This window comes from Sebastes umbrosus, chromosome 10 (genome assembly GCF_015220745.1).
Source record: "Sebastes umbrosus isolate fSebUmb1 chromosome 10, fSebUmb1.pri, whole genome shotgun sequence".
Lineage (NCBI taxonomy): Eukaryota > Metazoa > Chordata > Actinopteri > Perciformes > Sebastidae > Sebastes > Sebastes umbrosus.
The window spans coordinates 22,705,229-22,720,949 of NC_051278.1; the positions used below are offsets into that span (position 1 = coordinate 22,705,229).

The 15,721-nt window shown below is 37.7% G+C and overlaps 1 protein-coding gene across 3 annotated transcripts in view; it reads right to left on the reverse strand.

The window, feature by feature from the left end:
- Positions 1-15,721, reverse strand: part of sorcs3b (sortilin related VPS10 domain containing receptor 3b) — a 165,955-nt gene that overhangs the window by 12,683 nt on the left and 137,551 nt on the right. For all 3 annotated transcript variants that reach the window (XM_037781543.1, XM_037781545.1, XM_037781544.1), the window contains 17 exons: positions 14,135-14,224; positions 13,717-13,896; positions 12,394-12,540; positions 11,393-11,495; positions 10,966-11,042; positions 10,763-10,854; positions 9,857-9,964; positions 9,492-9,609; positions 8,432-8,565; positions 7,743-7,856; positions 7,206-7,377; positions 5,690-5,876; positions 5,239-5,372; positions 4,760-4,883; positions 4,330-4,442; positions 3,882-4,016; positions 26-125 (listed from right to left, as the gene is read on the reverse strand). In XM_037781543.1, coding sequence (XP_037637471.1) covers positions 26-125; positions 3,882-4,016; positions 4,330-4,442; positions 4,760-4,883; positions 5,239-5,372; positions 5,690-5,876; positions 7,206-7,377; positions 7,743-7,856; positions 8,432-8,565; positions 9,492-9,609; positions 9,857-9,964; positions 10,763-10,854; positions 10,966-11,042; positions 11,393-11,495; positions 12,394-12,540; positions 13,717-13,896; positions 14,135-14,224 — 2,128 coding nt within the window. The remainder of the gene's footprint in view (positions 1-25; positions 126-3,881; positions 4,017-4,329; positions 4,443-4,759; positions 4,884-5,238; positions 5,373-5,689; positions 5,877-7,205; positions 7,378-7,742; positions 7,857-8,431; positions 8,566-9,491; positions 9,610-9,856; positions 9,965-10,762; positions 10,855-10,965; positions 11,043-11,392; positions 11,496-12,393; positions 12,541-13,716; positions 13,897-14,134; positions 14,225-15,721) is intronic.

Below are 15,721 nucleotides of genomic sequence, written 5' to 3' on the forward strand. Positions count from 1 at the left end.
AAGTGTAGAAAATAAACAAACTTACCCAAAGTTTGCTGAGTCATGTACACAATAATGCGAATATCTGCTTTCAGCTCAAACTGGATCAGGCCTTGGTTCAGGGCAGTGACAAAAATATCTGATATCTGTTTTAGGTATTAACAAAAACACAAAAACAGAATGATATATTATGCTACAGTAAATAAAATCTCTAAGGTTTAATATCATTTGACCTAACCATATTATGAACTGGCAATTTATAACTAACACTTCATTAAAAGAACGGTTTAACAAATATGTTTCTTTCAAGAGTTAGATGAGAATATTGAGTATGGAGCTTAAGCAGGAGGGGATTATCTTAGTTTAGCATAATGACTGTAAGCACGGGGAAACAGCTAGCCTGGTTCTAACCCCCCCCCCCCCCTAAAAAAATTGACTAATAAATATGTTACAGCATTTAGCACCCCGTAAAACCACAACTTGTCATTTTTACATTTTTATTGTGTACAGAATAAACAAACAAGGGTAATATTTTATATGAAGGTCATGTCTATAATGCATGATAAGCACATTCATAAGATGGTATAATGCATTTAAGAGGCTTTATAATACTATTTATTGATGTTTATAATCATGCATGATAACTTATAACAAGGTTTCTCTATGCCTCAATGCCAAAGTGACAAGTGTTTGAAAGAAGAATCTGAGTCCTGTGTGTTAATCAGCACTTTATAACTACCATAAAGACACATAGAGAACTGCTCGAATATTTCATAACAAAATATTAATTCTAAGTTTCTAAAATGGAATAATGTCTTATAAGCATCAATAACACGCTAAGCTAAAGTTAGTAGCAATTGTATGATAGATAAGATCAGATAGACTTTATTCCCAGTGAGAAATTTGCCTTGGATGTCACAGTGTCTGAAATATAAAAACACAGCAAAAAAACAACATTAAAAAAAAAATACAACAGATGCATTCATCCATCGATTGCACATGCCCATCTACATCAGAAAAAGTGCACACATGGTACAATATATAACAATGATATATTATATCGGCCTACTATAACACAATTATGAGGACTTATGAGCAGTATTTGCTGGTAAGTGTAAGACAAAAAAATATATTTTCCAAAACTGACAATTTCTCTCCTCTTTTCCCTGGCAGGGCTATTTGTAATTTCGTGGGGGTGTCTCAGTCTTTTTGAAGAACGTTGTTTGTCATCAAGTGACTCGTTGTTGTTTTTGAAAATCCCATCATGTTTTCCTCATATTTGAAGTTTCATTAAAAAATGTCATGAAAAAGTCATAGCATAGTATGCAATAAAAATGTCATTGAATATGGCACAGTATAATATGCCATACAAAATGTCATAGTATAGTATGTCAAAAAGTCCTATTATAGCATTCCATAAAAATGTTATTAAAAAAGTCATAGTATAGTATGTTGAAAAAAAACATAGCATAGCATAGTCATATGACTTAAATGACTTTTTTTTGACGTATTATACCCTGATTTCTTTTTTACATACTATACAGTGACTTATTTCAACATACTATGGTATGACTTATTTTTTTTACATACTATACTATGATTTTTTCCATTTTTTCTAACTATACTATGACCTTTTTATTTTTTCTAAATACTATACTATGACTTTTTTATTTTTTCAACATAAGTCATTGTTTATTAAGTCGAAAAAAAGTCATAGTATTGTATGTCAAAAAAATTACAAACAGTTATAGTATAGTATGTCGAAAAAAAATCATATTATGGTATGTCGAAAAAGATAAAAAAAAGTCATAGTAAAGTATTTACTAAAAAAAAGTAATACTATAGTATGTTGAAAAAATAAAAACGTCATAGTATAGTATGATAAAAAAAGTCATAGTATAGTGTGTCAAAATTTTTCTAAATATGAATAGTAGTAGTCGAAAATATGAAAAAAGTCATAATATGTCCAAAAAATAAGTCATAGTATAGTATGTCGAAAAATAAAAAAGTTACAATAAAATATGACCAAAAATAAAAGGAATAGCATAGTTTGTTGGAGTCATAGTATGATGGAAAAAAAAATCAAAGTATAGTATGTTAAAAAAAGTCATAGTATTGTATGTCAAAAAAATTAACTAACAGTTATAGTATAGTATGTCGAAAATAAAGTCATAGAATAGTATGTTGAAAAAATAAAAAAAATCATAGTATAGTATGTCAAAAATATTTTAAATGTCATAGTATATTATGTCGAAAAAAAGGCATAGTATACTATGTCAAAAAATAAAAAAAATCATAGTACAGTATGTAAAAAAAATAAAAGTCATATTATAGTATGTACATAAAAAGGTCATAGTATAGTATTTTGAAAAAAAAATCATTCTATAGTATGTCGAAAAATTTGATCATGATTAAAAAGTCTTAATATGTTAAAACAATAACAAAAATCCATAATATATTGTGTAAAAAAAAATAAAAAAAGTCATGCTATAGTATGTCGAAACAAAGTCATAGTATATAGTATGTGAAAAAAAAGTCATAGTATAGTATGTAAAAAAATAGAAAAAGTCATACTATAGTATGTTGAAAAAAACAAAAAGTCATAGCATAGAATGTTGAAAAAAATGAAAAAAGTGATTGTATAGCATGTCATAAAAAATGTCACAGTATAGTATGTTATAAAAATGTCGTAGTATAATATGCCATAAAATATGTCTTAGTATAGTGTGCTGGAAAAAGTCCTAAAAAATATCACATCTCGAAAAAAGTCATAGTACAGTACGTCAAAAAAAGTCATAGTATATCCTGTCATAAAAATGTCACCAGTGATATTACTATGTCATAAAAAAGTCATCGTATAGTATATAAAAAAAAACATAGTATTAAATAAATAATTTCATGGTATAGCATTTCATAGAAATGTCATAAAAAAATCATAGTATAGTACAGTTTGTCATTAAAAAGCCGTAGTATAACGTCATAAAAATGGCAGTAGGCCTATAGTATTTCATAAAACATGTCATAGTATAGTTTGTCTAAAAAGTCATACAAAGTCATAGCATAGTATGTAAAAAAATTTCATAAAATGTCATAATGTGAGATCCGAACTCAATGCGAGTCAGTCCAATTCAGCATGTGGTCTGGCTGATTGCATCCAATGCGAGCAAGATCTGACCTCGGAGCTTACAGACTTGACAGTTAATGCGTTCTGGGATGATCGGAAGACAAAAGTCGCATTGACCGTGGCCTATTTAAATGGTAAATGGACTTGCATTTATATAGCGCTTTTCTAGTCTTCCGACCACTCAAAGTGCTTTACACAACATGTCAGCAATCACCCATTCACACACACATTCACACAGTTATGTGTCTTCATAACTGGCTAAAGTTATGGTATTATAATGTGCTGTGTAACCAGGACTCAGATTCTTTTTTTAAACACTGTTGTCACTTTGGCTTGGAGATATAATGAATGCTGAACTTATAATACTTTATAAACCTTCATACAAGATCATAAACATTTATAAAGTGTTTTATAAAGCCTTATAATTGCATTATGATGTCTTATGATTGTGCTTATAATGCATTAGAGACATGACCTTCATATAAAGTGTTACCCAAACAAGATATAATATGTGGATCAGTTACAGTAGATCTTTAGCTCTAACTCATCTAACTCTCTGCAAAAAAGTGAATTAAGAAACGTTGAACTATAACTTCAAGCGTCTTTCGGTTTATAAATTAAAGCTAATCCAATTTTTAACTGGTGGTAACAGCCTTCATATACTTTCTTCATACCTAATCATATAATTTCATGTGTCATATCAGTAGAAGAGAAACGCCCATTCTTGATAGTTCACATGATAACCAAACCCAATATTTCGAGATAGGATGGTTCTTACCGTCTCTAGAGCCTCCTCACTCCCTCTCTTGTGCTCACTTGATGTATGCTCATCAGGCAGAATAAACAGCTCTGCTGTAGATGGAAGTCCAGGGTACAAAGACACCAGCAGCTGATCTTCAGGAACCCCAGACACCTGCAGCGACAGGACAACCAAACAGTCAGGTATGAAGTTCGGACTGATTCTAAACTTTGAACACTAGAGTCAAAATCACCAAACATCCACATTTTGACATCAGCGTCAATTGAAATTGACACTAGATAATCGTGTTTAGTTACTATCGTCAAAGGTAAGGTAAAAAAAGACCAAGTTTCACACATGGACCATAAAACATCATGACTGCAGTATCAATACTGCATACAGGTATGAAATAGTAATGACCCTGAAAGCCACTAGTGGCTGATGTTAGCTCCAGGAGAGACCCCAGAGTGATATGGTCGCGATGTACCTGTGACAGAGCTGTCCGCACCACACGGCCTATGTCCTCCCTCCACTCTGGGATGTCAGGATTGTGCTCATCAAGAGCTGGCGAGAAGGACAACAGCAGCGACCTGAAGAACTCTGGGAAAAAAAAAAAGGTGAAGTGATGTGTGTTAGAATATGAATGTTACTACCGGTTTCATTTTTGATTAATCTGATGTGCAGTTTTGTCTTTTCTCATTTGGCAACATACGCCTTGAAGTTAATTGCTCCACAAGATTTCGTGTTCGCCCGCCGTGACATTTTATTCATTAGATAAGTCCACGTTGACAACAACGTGGCGTTGCTTGCAGCGTGGACCGAGAGGCATCAGACTTTCCCCGAGAAAGCGTATTGCATATTCATGTAACGTACATCACACCAATTAAAGTTCTTTGAAGACTGTCTCCCCCACTCACCTTTAACAGTTATAACTTTTGAATCCTGCATTATGGTGCTTCCAGAAGCAACCTGGACCGTGACCTTGTTTTTTCCTTCTCTCTGAAACGTGTATGAGATGCTTCCCTCCAAGGTTATAATGGGCTGGATTTAAAAAGGAAAAACACAGAGGATTTCACAGAAAACCCTGCATCCTCCCAGGCGTATATAGAATACTACGAACATGCAGCCCTTGACATACTGTATAATGAGGGGGGTGCTGCAGTGAACACAATCAACGTGATAAATAAATATGACCAGCCATCCTAGCTGGATCCTTCAGAAAGACACAGCGCAGTCACGTGCAGTCATTTTGCATGATTTGTGTGAAAGCTCTGTAGATTTACACTTTGTAAACAGCAACACAAGGACATCAAGAGAAGATGGAAAAGACTGCAGTAAAAAAGGACAAAAAAGTGTGAGTGGAACAATAGCGGGAGTGGGAGGAAAAGCGTCTCACCTCTGAGCTGTTGTCAAACCACCAGAAGAAGGTCAATGTTCTGGTGTGACTCGGCCAGACCACCGCAGTCAAATTAACCTCCTTCCCCCTGACGGCTACGATAGGAGCGGAGAGATATACACGCTCCACTGGACCTGAGGCAGCAACACATACACCACCACACAATCCATCCGTACATTCATTACACACGTGTGCATACAAATAAATGCAGAAACACGTAAAACACACACAAATTCATGAAACACAAAATATGACTGCGATCACAGCCGATGTACGTTTAGCTCCAGGTGTGTGTTTTTCCATTTTCCAAGGCTAAAATGCAGAAAAGTAATACAGCCATGACTAAAATGAAATTCAGCAGAGTGGGGGACGTGACTATCCATGAAAGAGACGAGATTCATGCTATATGCACTGCCGCAGGAATGAGTAATGATGTTTCTTATTCACATACTGGTGATGTGTAAAAACAGCGTGCTGCTGTCAGATCCCTGGTTGTTTTCAGCAGTAGCTGTCACTCGGTAAATCCCAGTCGTTCTGTAGATGTGGTTGATGCCATCATCGGTCCTGCTCAGGTTAGAGTATGTGATCTTGATGCCGTCCCCGAAGTCTAGCTGGATGCTGGTCTTCAGCGAGTCTCCCTGCAGACAGGCGTTAAGACATAGCATCTGTCACAACAGCTTAGGTCAGGATATTTCAACTAGACCACATACGCGTGAAGTAACCACAGTCCACTTCTAAAGTGCTTGGGCTGAGACGTCCTATATGTTGTGTCACAAACATTTTGCAGGTGAATATGAATGGGAGGAGACAGAAACTCAACTGAGACAAGAAGAGGAAAAGTAAAAAAGAGAGCTACAGAGGACATGAAAGTGTCCCAAGGATTAGTTTATTGTCTGGTGCCATCATGCCAACTTTTATTCCCATTATTAAAGTGTTCTCACCTAAATTACAAAAAAAAGATGTGGCATCCAGCCACGCAGATAGCTTTGGTTTTATTTACTACTACTTTGAGATATCTGTATTTCTGTCACACTAATCTAAAAGGTCAACAGGTGCTTACAATATATTAAAAAATTAGGGCTGTCAAAGTTACTGCAAAAATAACAATTAACACAAATTTGTTTTAACGCCACTAATTTCAGTTTTTAAGCTAGAGTGAAGCTGGTATCATGTGAAACTAGAAAAACCTAAGGAATCCATTGGTACCAACCATGTCATACTAGCTTCTCACAAAGGAGGTTAAATAACGCTCCAAAGTTCTGCCAAATTTTGGTGAGGAAAAACTGTCATGCCCATTTTCAAAGGGGTCCCTTGACCTCTGACCTCAAGATAAGTGAATGAAAATGTGTTCTATGGGTACCCACGAGTCTCCCCTTTACAGACATGCCCACTTTATGATAATCACATGCAGTTTTGGGCAAGTCATAGTCAAGTCAGCACACTGACACACTGACAGCTGTTGTTGCCTGTTGGGCTGCAGTTTGCCGTGTTATGATTTAAGCATATTTTTTATGCTAAATGCAGTACCTGTAATGCATGCATTTGGCGCATTATTTAGCCTCCTTTGCAACAAGCTAGTATGACATGGTTGGTACCAATGGATTCCTTTGTTTTTTTTTTATTTCATATGATACCAGTAACTCCATTCTAGCTTTAAAACTGAGCCAGCTACAATCTAATAATCACATGTTGTATTAATGCATTAAAGACATTTGTGGCGTCAAACGAATTTGCGTTAAGGCATTATTATCGCGTTAACTTTGACAGCCCTATTTTTATGACATACTACATTATGACTTTTTTATGACATTTTCTATTACATACTCTACTACGACTTTTTATGACATTTTTTTTACAGACTATACTATGAATTAAGACAGTCACGCTAGTCTTGTTGAAATTTAGTTGAACTGACCCTTTAAAACAGCTACTAAAACAACAGCTACTGACTCACACATATGACTCACATCGTCGAGGTAGATCATGAAAGTAACGTTGCTTCCAACGGTGGCACTGAGTTCTCCTTGACTGGTGGACAGACGGAGGCCTCGGGGTGGTCTGGGACGACACGCCTGCCTCTTGGGCGAGTACACGTTCCTCCCTCCCTCCTTACAGTTATTGGACAAAACCTTCCGATACCTTTAAAGCATAAAGTTTTTAAAAAAGTGTCATAATCCTGTATTGCATACTATTATATACTAAATACTATAATAGTATACAACTATACAGTATATGTGTGTGTATGTGTGTTTGGAGCTGTTTCGCCACCATACAGACCATAATTGTGTGTTTGAGTGTCTACTCAAGAACGGCTCAGCGTCATTATGTATTATGGAATCAGGACACAGTCTAGTTTGCTTTTGTCAGCTCTACACAGAGGCTTTTTCTCTGAACCACAGAGGAAGTGAACCATTATTTTCTGTTTGTGTTCGAGACAACGTGACAAATAAGCTGGAATGGAATAATATTGTTTTGTGATGGATTGAACATTGGGGGCCACTTACCCTGTGCTGTTAAGAAAGCTTTGGCTGGTGCTGCAGCTTTTAGCTGCACCATTTGGATTAAACCAAAAAGCAGGGGAGCACTTCCCGTCCGCCTGGCGTTCCCACCCATAATCACTGCCAAAAAAAACATGACATTTCATAAAATGATAAACACTGCACCTCGAATAATCTAGCTTCTACAAGCTTTTGTTGTGGGGCAAATGCTTCGCAGTTGGGGCTTCATGGCATATTTTAAGACCATAACTAGCAACATGATTGTCAGACAAGCAGGATCAAACAGAATTTCAGACAGATGGATAAAAGATATTTAAAATTAATTTAGTGATTCATTATTAATTGAATTCTAATAAGTCACTTGACATTATGCAAATTGCAGTAGCACAATGAAAAGTTCCTAACTCTCATCTACAATTTCAAAACTATAATTAGATTCAATGAATAACTGTCATATTGGTTTTCCAGAACATGGGCAATGTAAGATGGATATTAAAGTATTTGAAGTCCTGCAAACTGATACTTCTGTTTCAGATTGCCTACAAACAGCTGTAATTACGTACAAGTGAATTAGATGTTCAAAGGAGAGGGGCTGTTTGGTAAACACATAATGAAAGAAATTAAGGATCACTGAGGATAAAAGTCTCAGTTACAGTATGGTCCCAGTTGGGAAAGCTGAGAGAATAAGTCATTACCATTCAAAATCATAGGCTGTGCAGAGGCATGGCTCTGAGGAATAGATCCTCGAATAGTCCTGGGCCAGCATGCAACGGTTGCCTGGCCTGCGCTTCATATAGATCTGCTTCTCGCCCATCACACACAGCTCTCCCTATCAAACAAAGAAAAGGATTATTTAGTTTTTCACAAGACTGAAAAGAAAATCTGGAAAGAGAGACGGAAATAAAGATTTTTGTTCATGCATTAAAGCAGCAGTAGGAAAGATTGGAGCAAATATGGTTAAAAAAAGATTTTTAAAATGGTGACTATATCCTCACAGTAGTGCATGAGACAGGTAATCTGAAAAAAATTATATGTCTCTGTGTCCTCCGGTGCTCCTAATGGCTTCTGCAAGATTTCACAGACCGGAGGAAAACAACCAATCAGAGCTGAGCTGGAGCCTTGCCGTCACTGAGCAGCTGTCAATCACTCGCGAACTCCGATCAAACGGTCGTACTAGGCAGCGCTGATCAAATATGAATCAATATTCTGTTACTGTAATGCCTATTTCTTGCATTAAATGTTTACAGAAACATCTTGTAGTGCACTGTTTGGCTGTAAAATGAGAAAGTTTGTAACCCGGCAGCCATGTTGAGATAAGTTGAGGAAACACCAAGCACCGCCCACCAGCCGGAGCAAACTTTCTCATCTTACAGCTAAACAGTATACCACAAGATGTTTCTGAAAACATTTTACATCTGATTTTGCAAGTGATTGACAGCTGCCTTCGTTGAATGAACAGCCAATAGAGGAACACTCTCTCTCTGAAATGACCTGTGATTGGCCAAAGTCTCCCGTCATGGGCTAGATTTTCTAAAGCCTGAAAACAGAGCGATGAGGAGGTGCAGAAGTCTAGTTTTCTCTCAGAACACTTGAATTACAATATGCTGAAAGGTTACTATGGATTTATTGCCCAATGATGCCATAAACCATCTGCCTACTGCTGCTTTAAGCGAGTGTGCCGTTTACAGTGACGAAGGACAAACATGCATCTCTTTAAGCTGACAATAAATCAATAACGCTTAATATGCCTGTTACCTTGTTGTGCAGGTGCCATGTTTGATAATCTCCATCCATGCATCTCCTGCTAAAGAGGCCCTTGTAGTCGATCTTGATCAGCTGCCACTCTGACCGATGACTGAAGTGTCCAAAGAAACTGAAAGGTGATTCACCAAAATGAAAATTTCAGATGAGACCATCCTGAGATACAGATAGACGAGTTTCGGATATGATGGTGTAATAACAGCACCTGCAAATCTGAAATCTGTCATTTATGCTGACAGACGAGATAGGAACATCAGGTGGACCTTTCTTTGTTTACACCCTCAGAAGAGCTAATTCTTCAAGCCTGATAATATTTGTGTTATTCCTGCTGGACTGTACTTGTGCGTGTCTCTGCTTACGTGACAATGTGATTGTCAGATTCCGGCTCCATTAAAACTCCGTCCACATACAGAGGTGCCAAGGAGAAACTGTGACGGCCCCATTTTTTTCCTTCGTCTAGACTGATCCTTCAGGAAAAAAAACAAAACAACAGCTGTCAACGCATGAACATCTGTCTTTCTGTCTATCCATCCATGTTTAACTCCTTACGTTGGCTTAATATATTGTTTTCTCTATGCATATGACATTAAACATCACGGGCACAGAGGTTAAGCAGTGAAAAACAAGCTACAAAGAAATATGATCAGGTGATTTAGCGTTTGCCACAGTTGAAAAATGAAGCACCTCAAATTCTCTTCAATGTGAAAAATTATCTCGACACCGAGCTGAACAACAGAACAAATGTTCCGTGGCCCAGGGAAATTTTTGAAGGTGACAAAACAACAGAAAAGGGAGATATGACTCAGGTTGCAACATTAGAAATAGATTTCAGGGGGGGGTTGAAATCACCTTTCCTCGAGCTTAATCACTTTTGACAGGCTGTAATGTGCAGGGACATCAAAGTAGATAGTGTTACAAAGCGCCCACAATATGAGGGACTTATGGGGGCATTCTCAGGCTCATATTTCCACCTTGCTCCACTTTACATTTACATAAAAGCACTCAAACCATCATATCTAACCAGGAGTACAAAGCTGTAACAGACTCTCTTATGTTGGAAATGATTCTGACAGTTCTGAAGCTGCAGTGCCGATACAATAATCATGCAAACTTGGCCCATCAGCATTTCAAAACATTAAATGTAATCATATGCTGCATCAAACCCAGAAAAAAAAAATCATACCCAGATGATTTCCCACTAAAAGTCCAACACCTACATACAGTAATTATGATGTCAGCAATTGTTGCACAGTAGCTACACCTACCATAAGTGCCGAATAGGCGTCGCTGCGTGTAAGACCGCCAGCAAAGCCCCACCGTTGTCAAGAAACCAAACGTTGTGCTCTTCGTCAAAAATCTGTATTGGTGCACAGAGAAAAAAAACACATTTACTCCACTCATGACAGACACGCTTTCAACATGAATCCATAATCTGTTTAAGGTAAACGTGTGCAGTGTGTAGACCCACCTGTCTCCAGCTATTCCCTGCATCAGATGTTATAAACATCCCAAGGTTAGTGGAGGACAGCTCTGTTCCGATATTCCCTGAGCACAAAAACATGAATAATTTCACTCGGTGTGTATTTACATAGCAAAGACTCCATAACACACCTATATGCACAATCACCTGGTTGGATAAAGTCGTTAAGAGTTATTTTGTGAATCTGTGCATGTCCTAGTTTTCCACTGGAGGACACGTCTATGACTTACTGCAACCTAATCATCTCACCCCAAATATGAGATTTAGGAGTTTCAGTATCTGATTTCAATGACAGAAAGAGGGCACTGTGTGATTAGTTTTGTGTATATTTGCAGTTGCACTGCTACAACGCATTTATCTGAGAGAGTAGGGATGCAGTTTAATCTATGAATCAAATCCTTTAGGTAACTCCTACCTGTAGCCACAATGATTCCTGGCACAGACTTTTTGCTGGTGATGGGTCCAGACGTGTAGGGATTCTCCGACATCTCCAGATGAAGGTGCAGCGAACAAAATGGCTGTCAACAAAAACGGATTCCGATGGAGCACAGGTTGGAGACAATATGCATTGAGACGGATCTTCACAAAAGCAATTATAATTAGCTTTGCCTTCAAACTATGCTTCCCGTTGAGAGGAAAGTGCTAGCACTTTCAGATACCATTTATAAAACAAAGATACTTTGTTCCTCTCATCTCCCTTTGCCTGGGAAAAAAAGAGGCAGAAAATGGCTGAGAGGACACAGAGGGCATTTGAATTGTTTCATTCTAAAGCAAACAAGGCATGTAATTAAAATTCCCCAAGATGCACTGATAAAACTGGCAAAATTGATTCAAATCATTTCCACTCATCTCTCAGACTAAAGCACATTGAAAAACATCAATACGGCTTTTCAAACAGCAGAGGTTGGAGGGGGGTCAGAAAGCAGGCAAGAGCATGATGGTCATCTGTATGACAAAGAAATACTATAACCTGCTATTAACTGAGCAATTTCCAATATTTCATAGACTCTAAAGAACATACTGACTGGATTAGATTAATATCATAGCTGCTGAATAACAACACGGCCGCATAATGTAATTCAGTGTAATCTAACATTCATTAGTCCGGTGTGACTACAGGTAGTAAATTGAAATCACAGAGGTTAATGGAAAGTCTGGACCCCTGAAACTATACACGATGACACCCTGTGCTTTACACTGATAATAGGAATATTCCAGCCGAGCATCTCCTCTGCCATTTAGGAGGATGATGCTGAAGCTGGCGCCTCGCCCCGCGCATATGGCTCTGAATCAAAGAACATCCAGAGCACAGCTGATGAGGTTGAAACATTTGATGAATGATATATGTCATAAGCTTCATTTCGCATGAGTAAGAGCATAAATTCACTCCCTGCCCAAAGGCTCCATCCAGCTCACCAGAATGCAGTGAAGGTTATTCCCAGCCACATCAGCGGCAGGAGCTGGCAGCAGGGCCCACGTTTGTCCCTTGTTGTATGTGATGAAAGTCTTGACGAGGCTGTCCAGCAGTTTGTTGGCAAGATACATGCCATTTATCCCCTCAACCTACGAAAGAAAACAAGTAAAGGTGCATTGTCATCTAAGATACTTTCATTATTTGATTAATTGATCAACAGAAAATTAACAAATAATGATCAATTCATTGTTTGAGCAGTGGTGGAAGAAGTATTTAGACCCTTAAGTAGAATAAGCAATACCTCAGTGTAAAAATACTCCTTTCAAAATGTTAGTAAAAGTACAGAAGTATTATCAATATGTATATGTACGGATGTATATGTATTATCTAAATGCAAAATCGTTTTAACGCCACAAATTTCTTTAACGCATTAACACAATCGATCTTCCAGAGGTTGTAGCGGGTTCAGAGTTAGAGCTAAGCTAGAATGAAGATACTGACATCATACGAAGATAGAAAACCTAAGGAATCCATTGGTACCAACCGTCTCATACTAGCTTGTTGTGAAGGAGGCAAAATAACGCTATGAAGTTATGCTAAATTTTGGCGAAGAAAAACTATCATTGCCATTTTCAAAGAGGTCCCTTGATCTCTGACCTCAAGATATGTGAATGAAAATGGGTTCTTACAGACATGCCCACTTTATGATAATCACATGCAGTTTGGGGCAAGTCATAGTCAAGTCAGCACACTGACACACTGACAGCTGTCGTTGAATGTCGGGCTTGAGTTGGCCATGTTATGATTCTTTTTTTTAAATGCAGTATCTGTGAGGGTTTCTGGACAATAATTGTATTATAAGCACAAATCCATTGTTTTCACTCCAATAGAAATTTTAAATCAACCAGGACTGGAATCTTAAGGATTGCCACTTTAAGTATAGTATTTGAGTAAATGTACTCAGTTACATTCCACCACTGCGTTTGAGTTTCTTAAATGTGAGGATTTGCAGCTTTTCTCAGTTTTATATCACTGTTAAATGTATATCATTAGATTTTATAGTGTGATCAGATAAAACAAGCAATTTGAATACATGTCCTCTGGATATGAAAAAAAGTGATGCAACATTTTATAGACAAAATCACTAATCAATTAATGGAGAAAATAAAAGTGATAATGGAAATAATTGGTAGTTGCTGCCCCAGTTTAATTACAATCACAGGTTAGTAAACTGATAAATGTTTTCTACTACTATGTGAAATAACTGGAAGGGGCATTAGTGGTGCACTGACAGTAGCAGCCCATGAACAAGACCAACTACGCACCTTATAAAAGTCAACCAGTAGGTTACCGGCGGGTCCTCTGCTGGTTCTCAGGTTCTCTAATGAAAGGGTAAAGTAGACCCCAGGGGAGTCTGAGATATACAGGCTGTAAGTGTTGTTCTGATTCCACTCCTGGACTGCAGCGAATACCTGCTTCTCATCTGTACTGATAATGTGCATGTCCTGCAGGGAGGCGTTGGTGAGAGAAAGTGAGACGGAGGGAAAGAGAGAGAGAATGGGTGAGAATGAGAGCGAGCAAACACAAAAGAGGCTTAAAAGAGAGGACCATAACTGTCTAGGATATTTTGAATATAGTGGGACATTTCTTCACAAACATGTGTATTCTAAAACAATAATCATGTGTCTTTATGATAATACATCTTTTATTATCTGACAGTTATTTGGTGTCTTTGCAGCTTACCTTTGGTAGACAATATTTGGGCAATTTCATCCGCTTGAAGGACTCTCTCATGTAGGAGACGAAATAGCTAGCTCGTCCTGACTTGGTTACCTTTGCAATGAAGTCAAAGAGGCTTTGTCATTCTTTAAATAGACCACATTATACATATTTTAGTGCCGCTTCAAATAACACCTTGTTTTTCACCATTTTAGGTCAGCAACTCTTTTATATGCATTTTGATTGATGCCATGGGTTCTTCCTACATAGAGAGAGCTATGTAGACTGTCCGGAAAATGGATTTTAAAAATGGGATGGGAGGAATTTTACAAGATAGAGTCACATCCCTAATGTGAAATGAGGACATAAAGCTTCTCCTGAAGGAGGTGTATTAATTTGCAACACATGACTGGTTTGATAAAAACGCTCGCAATTTTACTCCACAGTGTCAAAAGCGGACTAAAATTACAAGCACAACAGAAATTATTATAATTATCTCAATTAGTCCAAAGCTAAGAGGCACTGAAAATTGTGTTGGCTTTATCTACAGTGTGTCTTGAAGATCTTAATGCACTACCACTTTCCCGTCCACTTACAGGCAGGGCAACACTACTTGATTGCTTATTTTCTAATCAACTAGAAGGATGGTGTTTGTCCCCCAACACACTACATTAGGGCTCTAATGGAATAATCTATCGAAAATCAATGAGCTGCATTTTCCCAGGCCACATTTTTGAGGATGTTGCACTTGGCTGTTCTTTCTCTCCCAAGAGACTTTGGAGGTGTTGAAGACTGCTTATTTCGTTGTAGCCCAATCGATAACCTCATTACTCTTTGTCAAGTTAAATCCAACTGCCCCGAGCAATGAAAGTCACAAGAAAGTCATCTGTGGCACCACAGCGCCGCGCAGACACTCTTCTGTGTCCTGTTATTTTCACCAGACATCTTCCTCATGTCTGCCTCCGCCTTGACGGTCAATCTCATCTCAGCTAAATGCAATTTGGGCATTTTATTGAATCACCATTTCTGAATCATGCTGTGATATTTTTTTTTTTTTCACACATTTTCATTCTTACATCGCAGCCATTTCAATCAAGTCTGTGGATTAAGTGTGTTGAAAGTGAAACTGGGTCACCGCTAAAGTATTGCTGCTGCAATATCATATCATATCAAAAGATTAAATCTGTGGATAAATAAATTAAAATATGAACAGCAAACATTTAAGGGCGTTTATTCAAAATGGAAGAGTGCAATGTGATTCATTACAAACACTGAGCTCTATAACTGTATCATTTGATTTTTGATTTTCCTGAAACTTAGCAGGAGTCTAACAAGGATGACCAAATGTGCCAAGGCTGACCAGCAGAGAGAAAATTACTTAGCTGTGGATGGAAATCAATGACAGCCGAGGGCATTTGAAAATTAAATTTTCTAATAATGACCCTGACTGCCGCTGTCTAATTGGAGTCAAAGTCAGAGGGAATGGTAATAAGGACCACCAACCTGTCTATTCACAGTTCCTTTGCCGTGTGATCTCGGCTAGCAAACACATTTTTCAGGGCATGGAGGTATGTCTGTGCGGAAACTCAAACACTGAGCGTGCCTTCACAT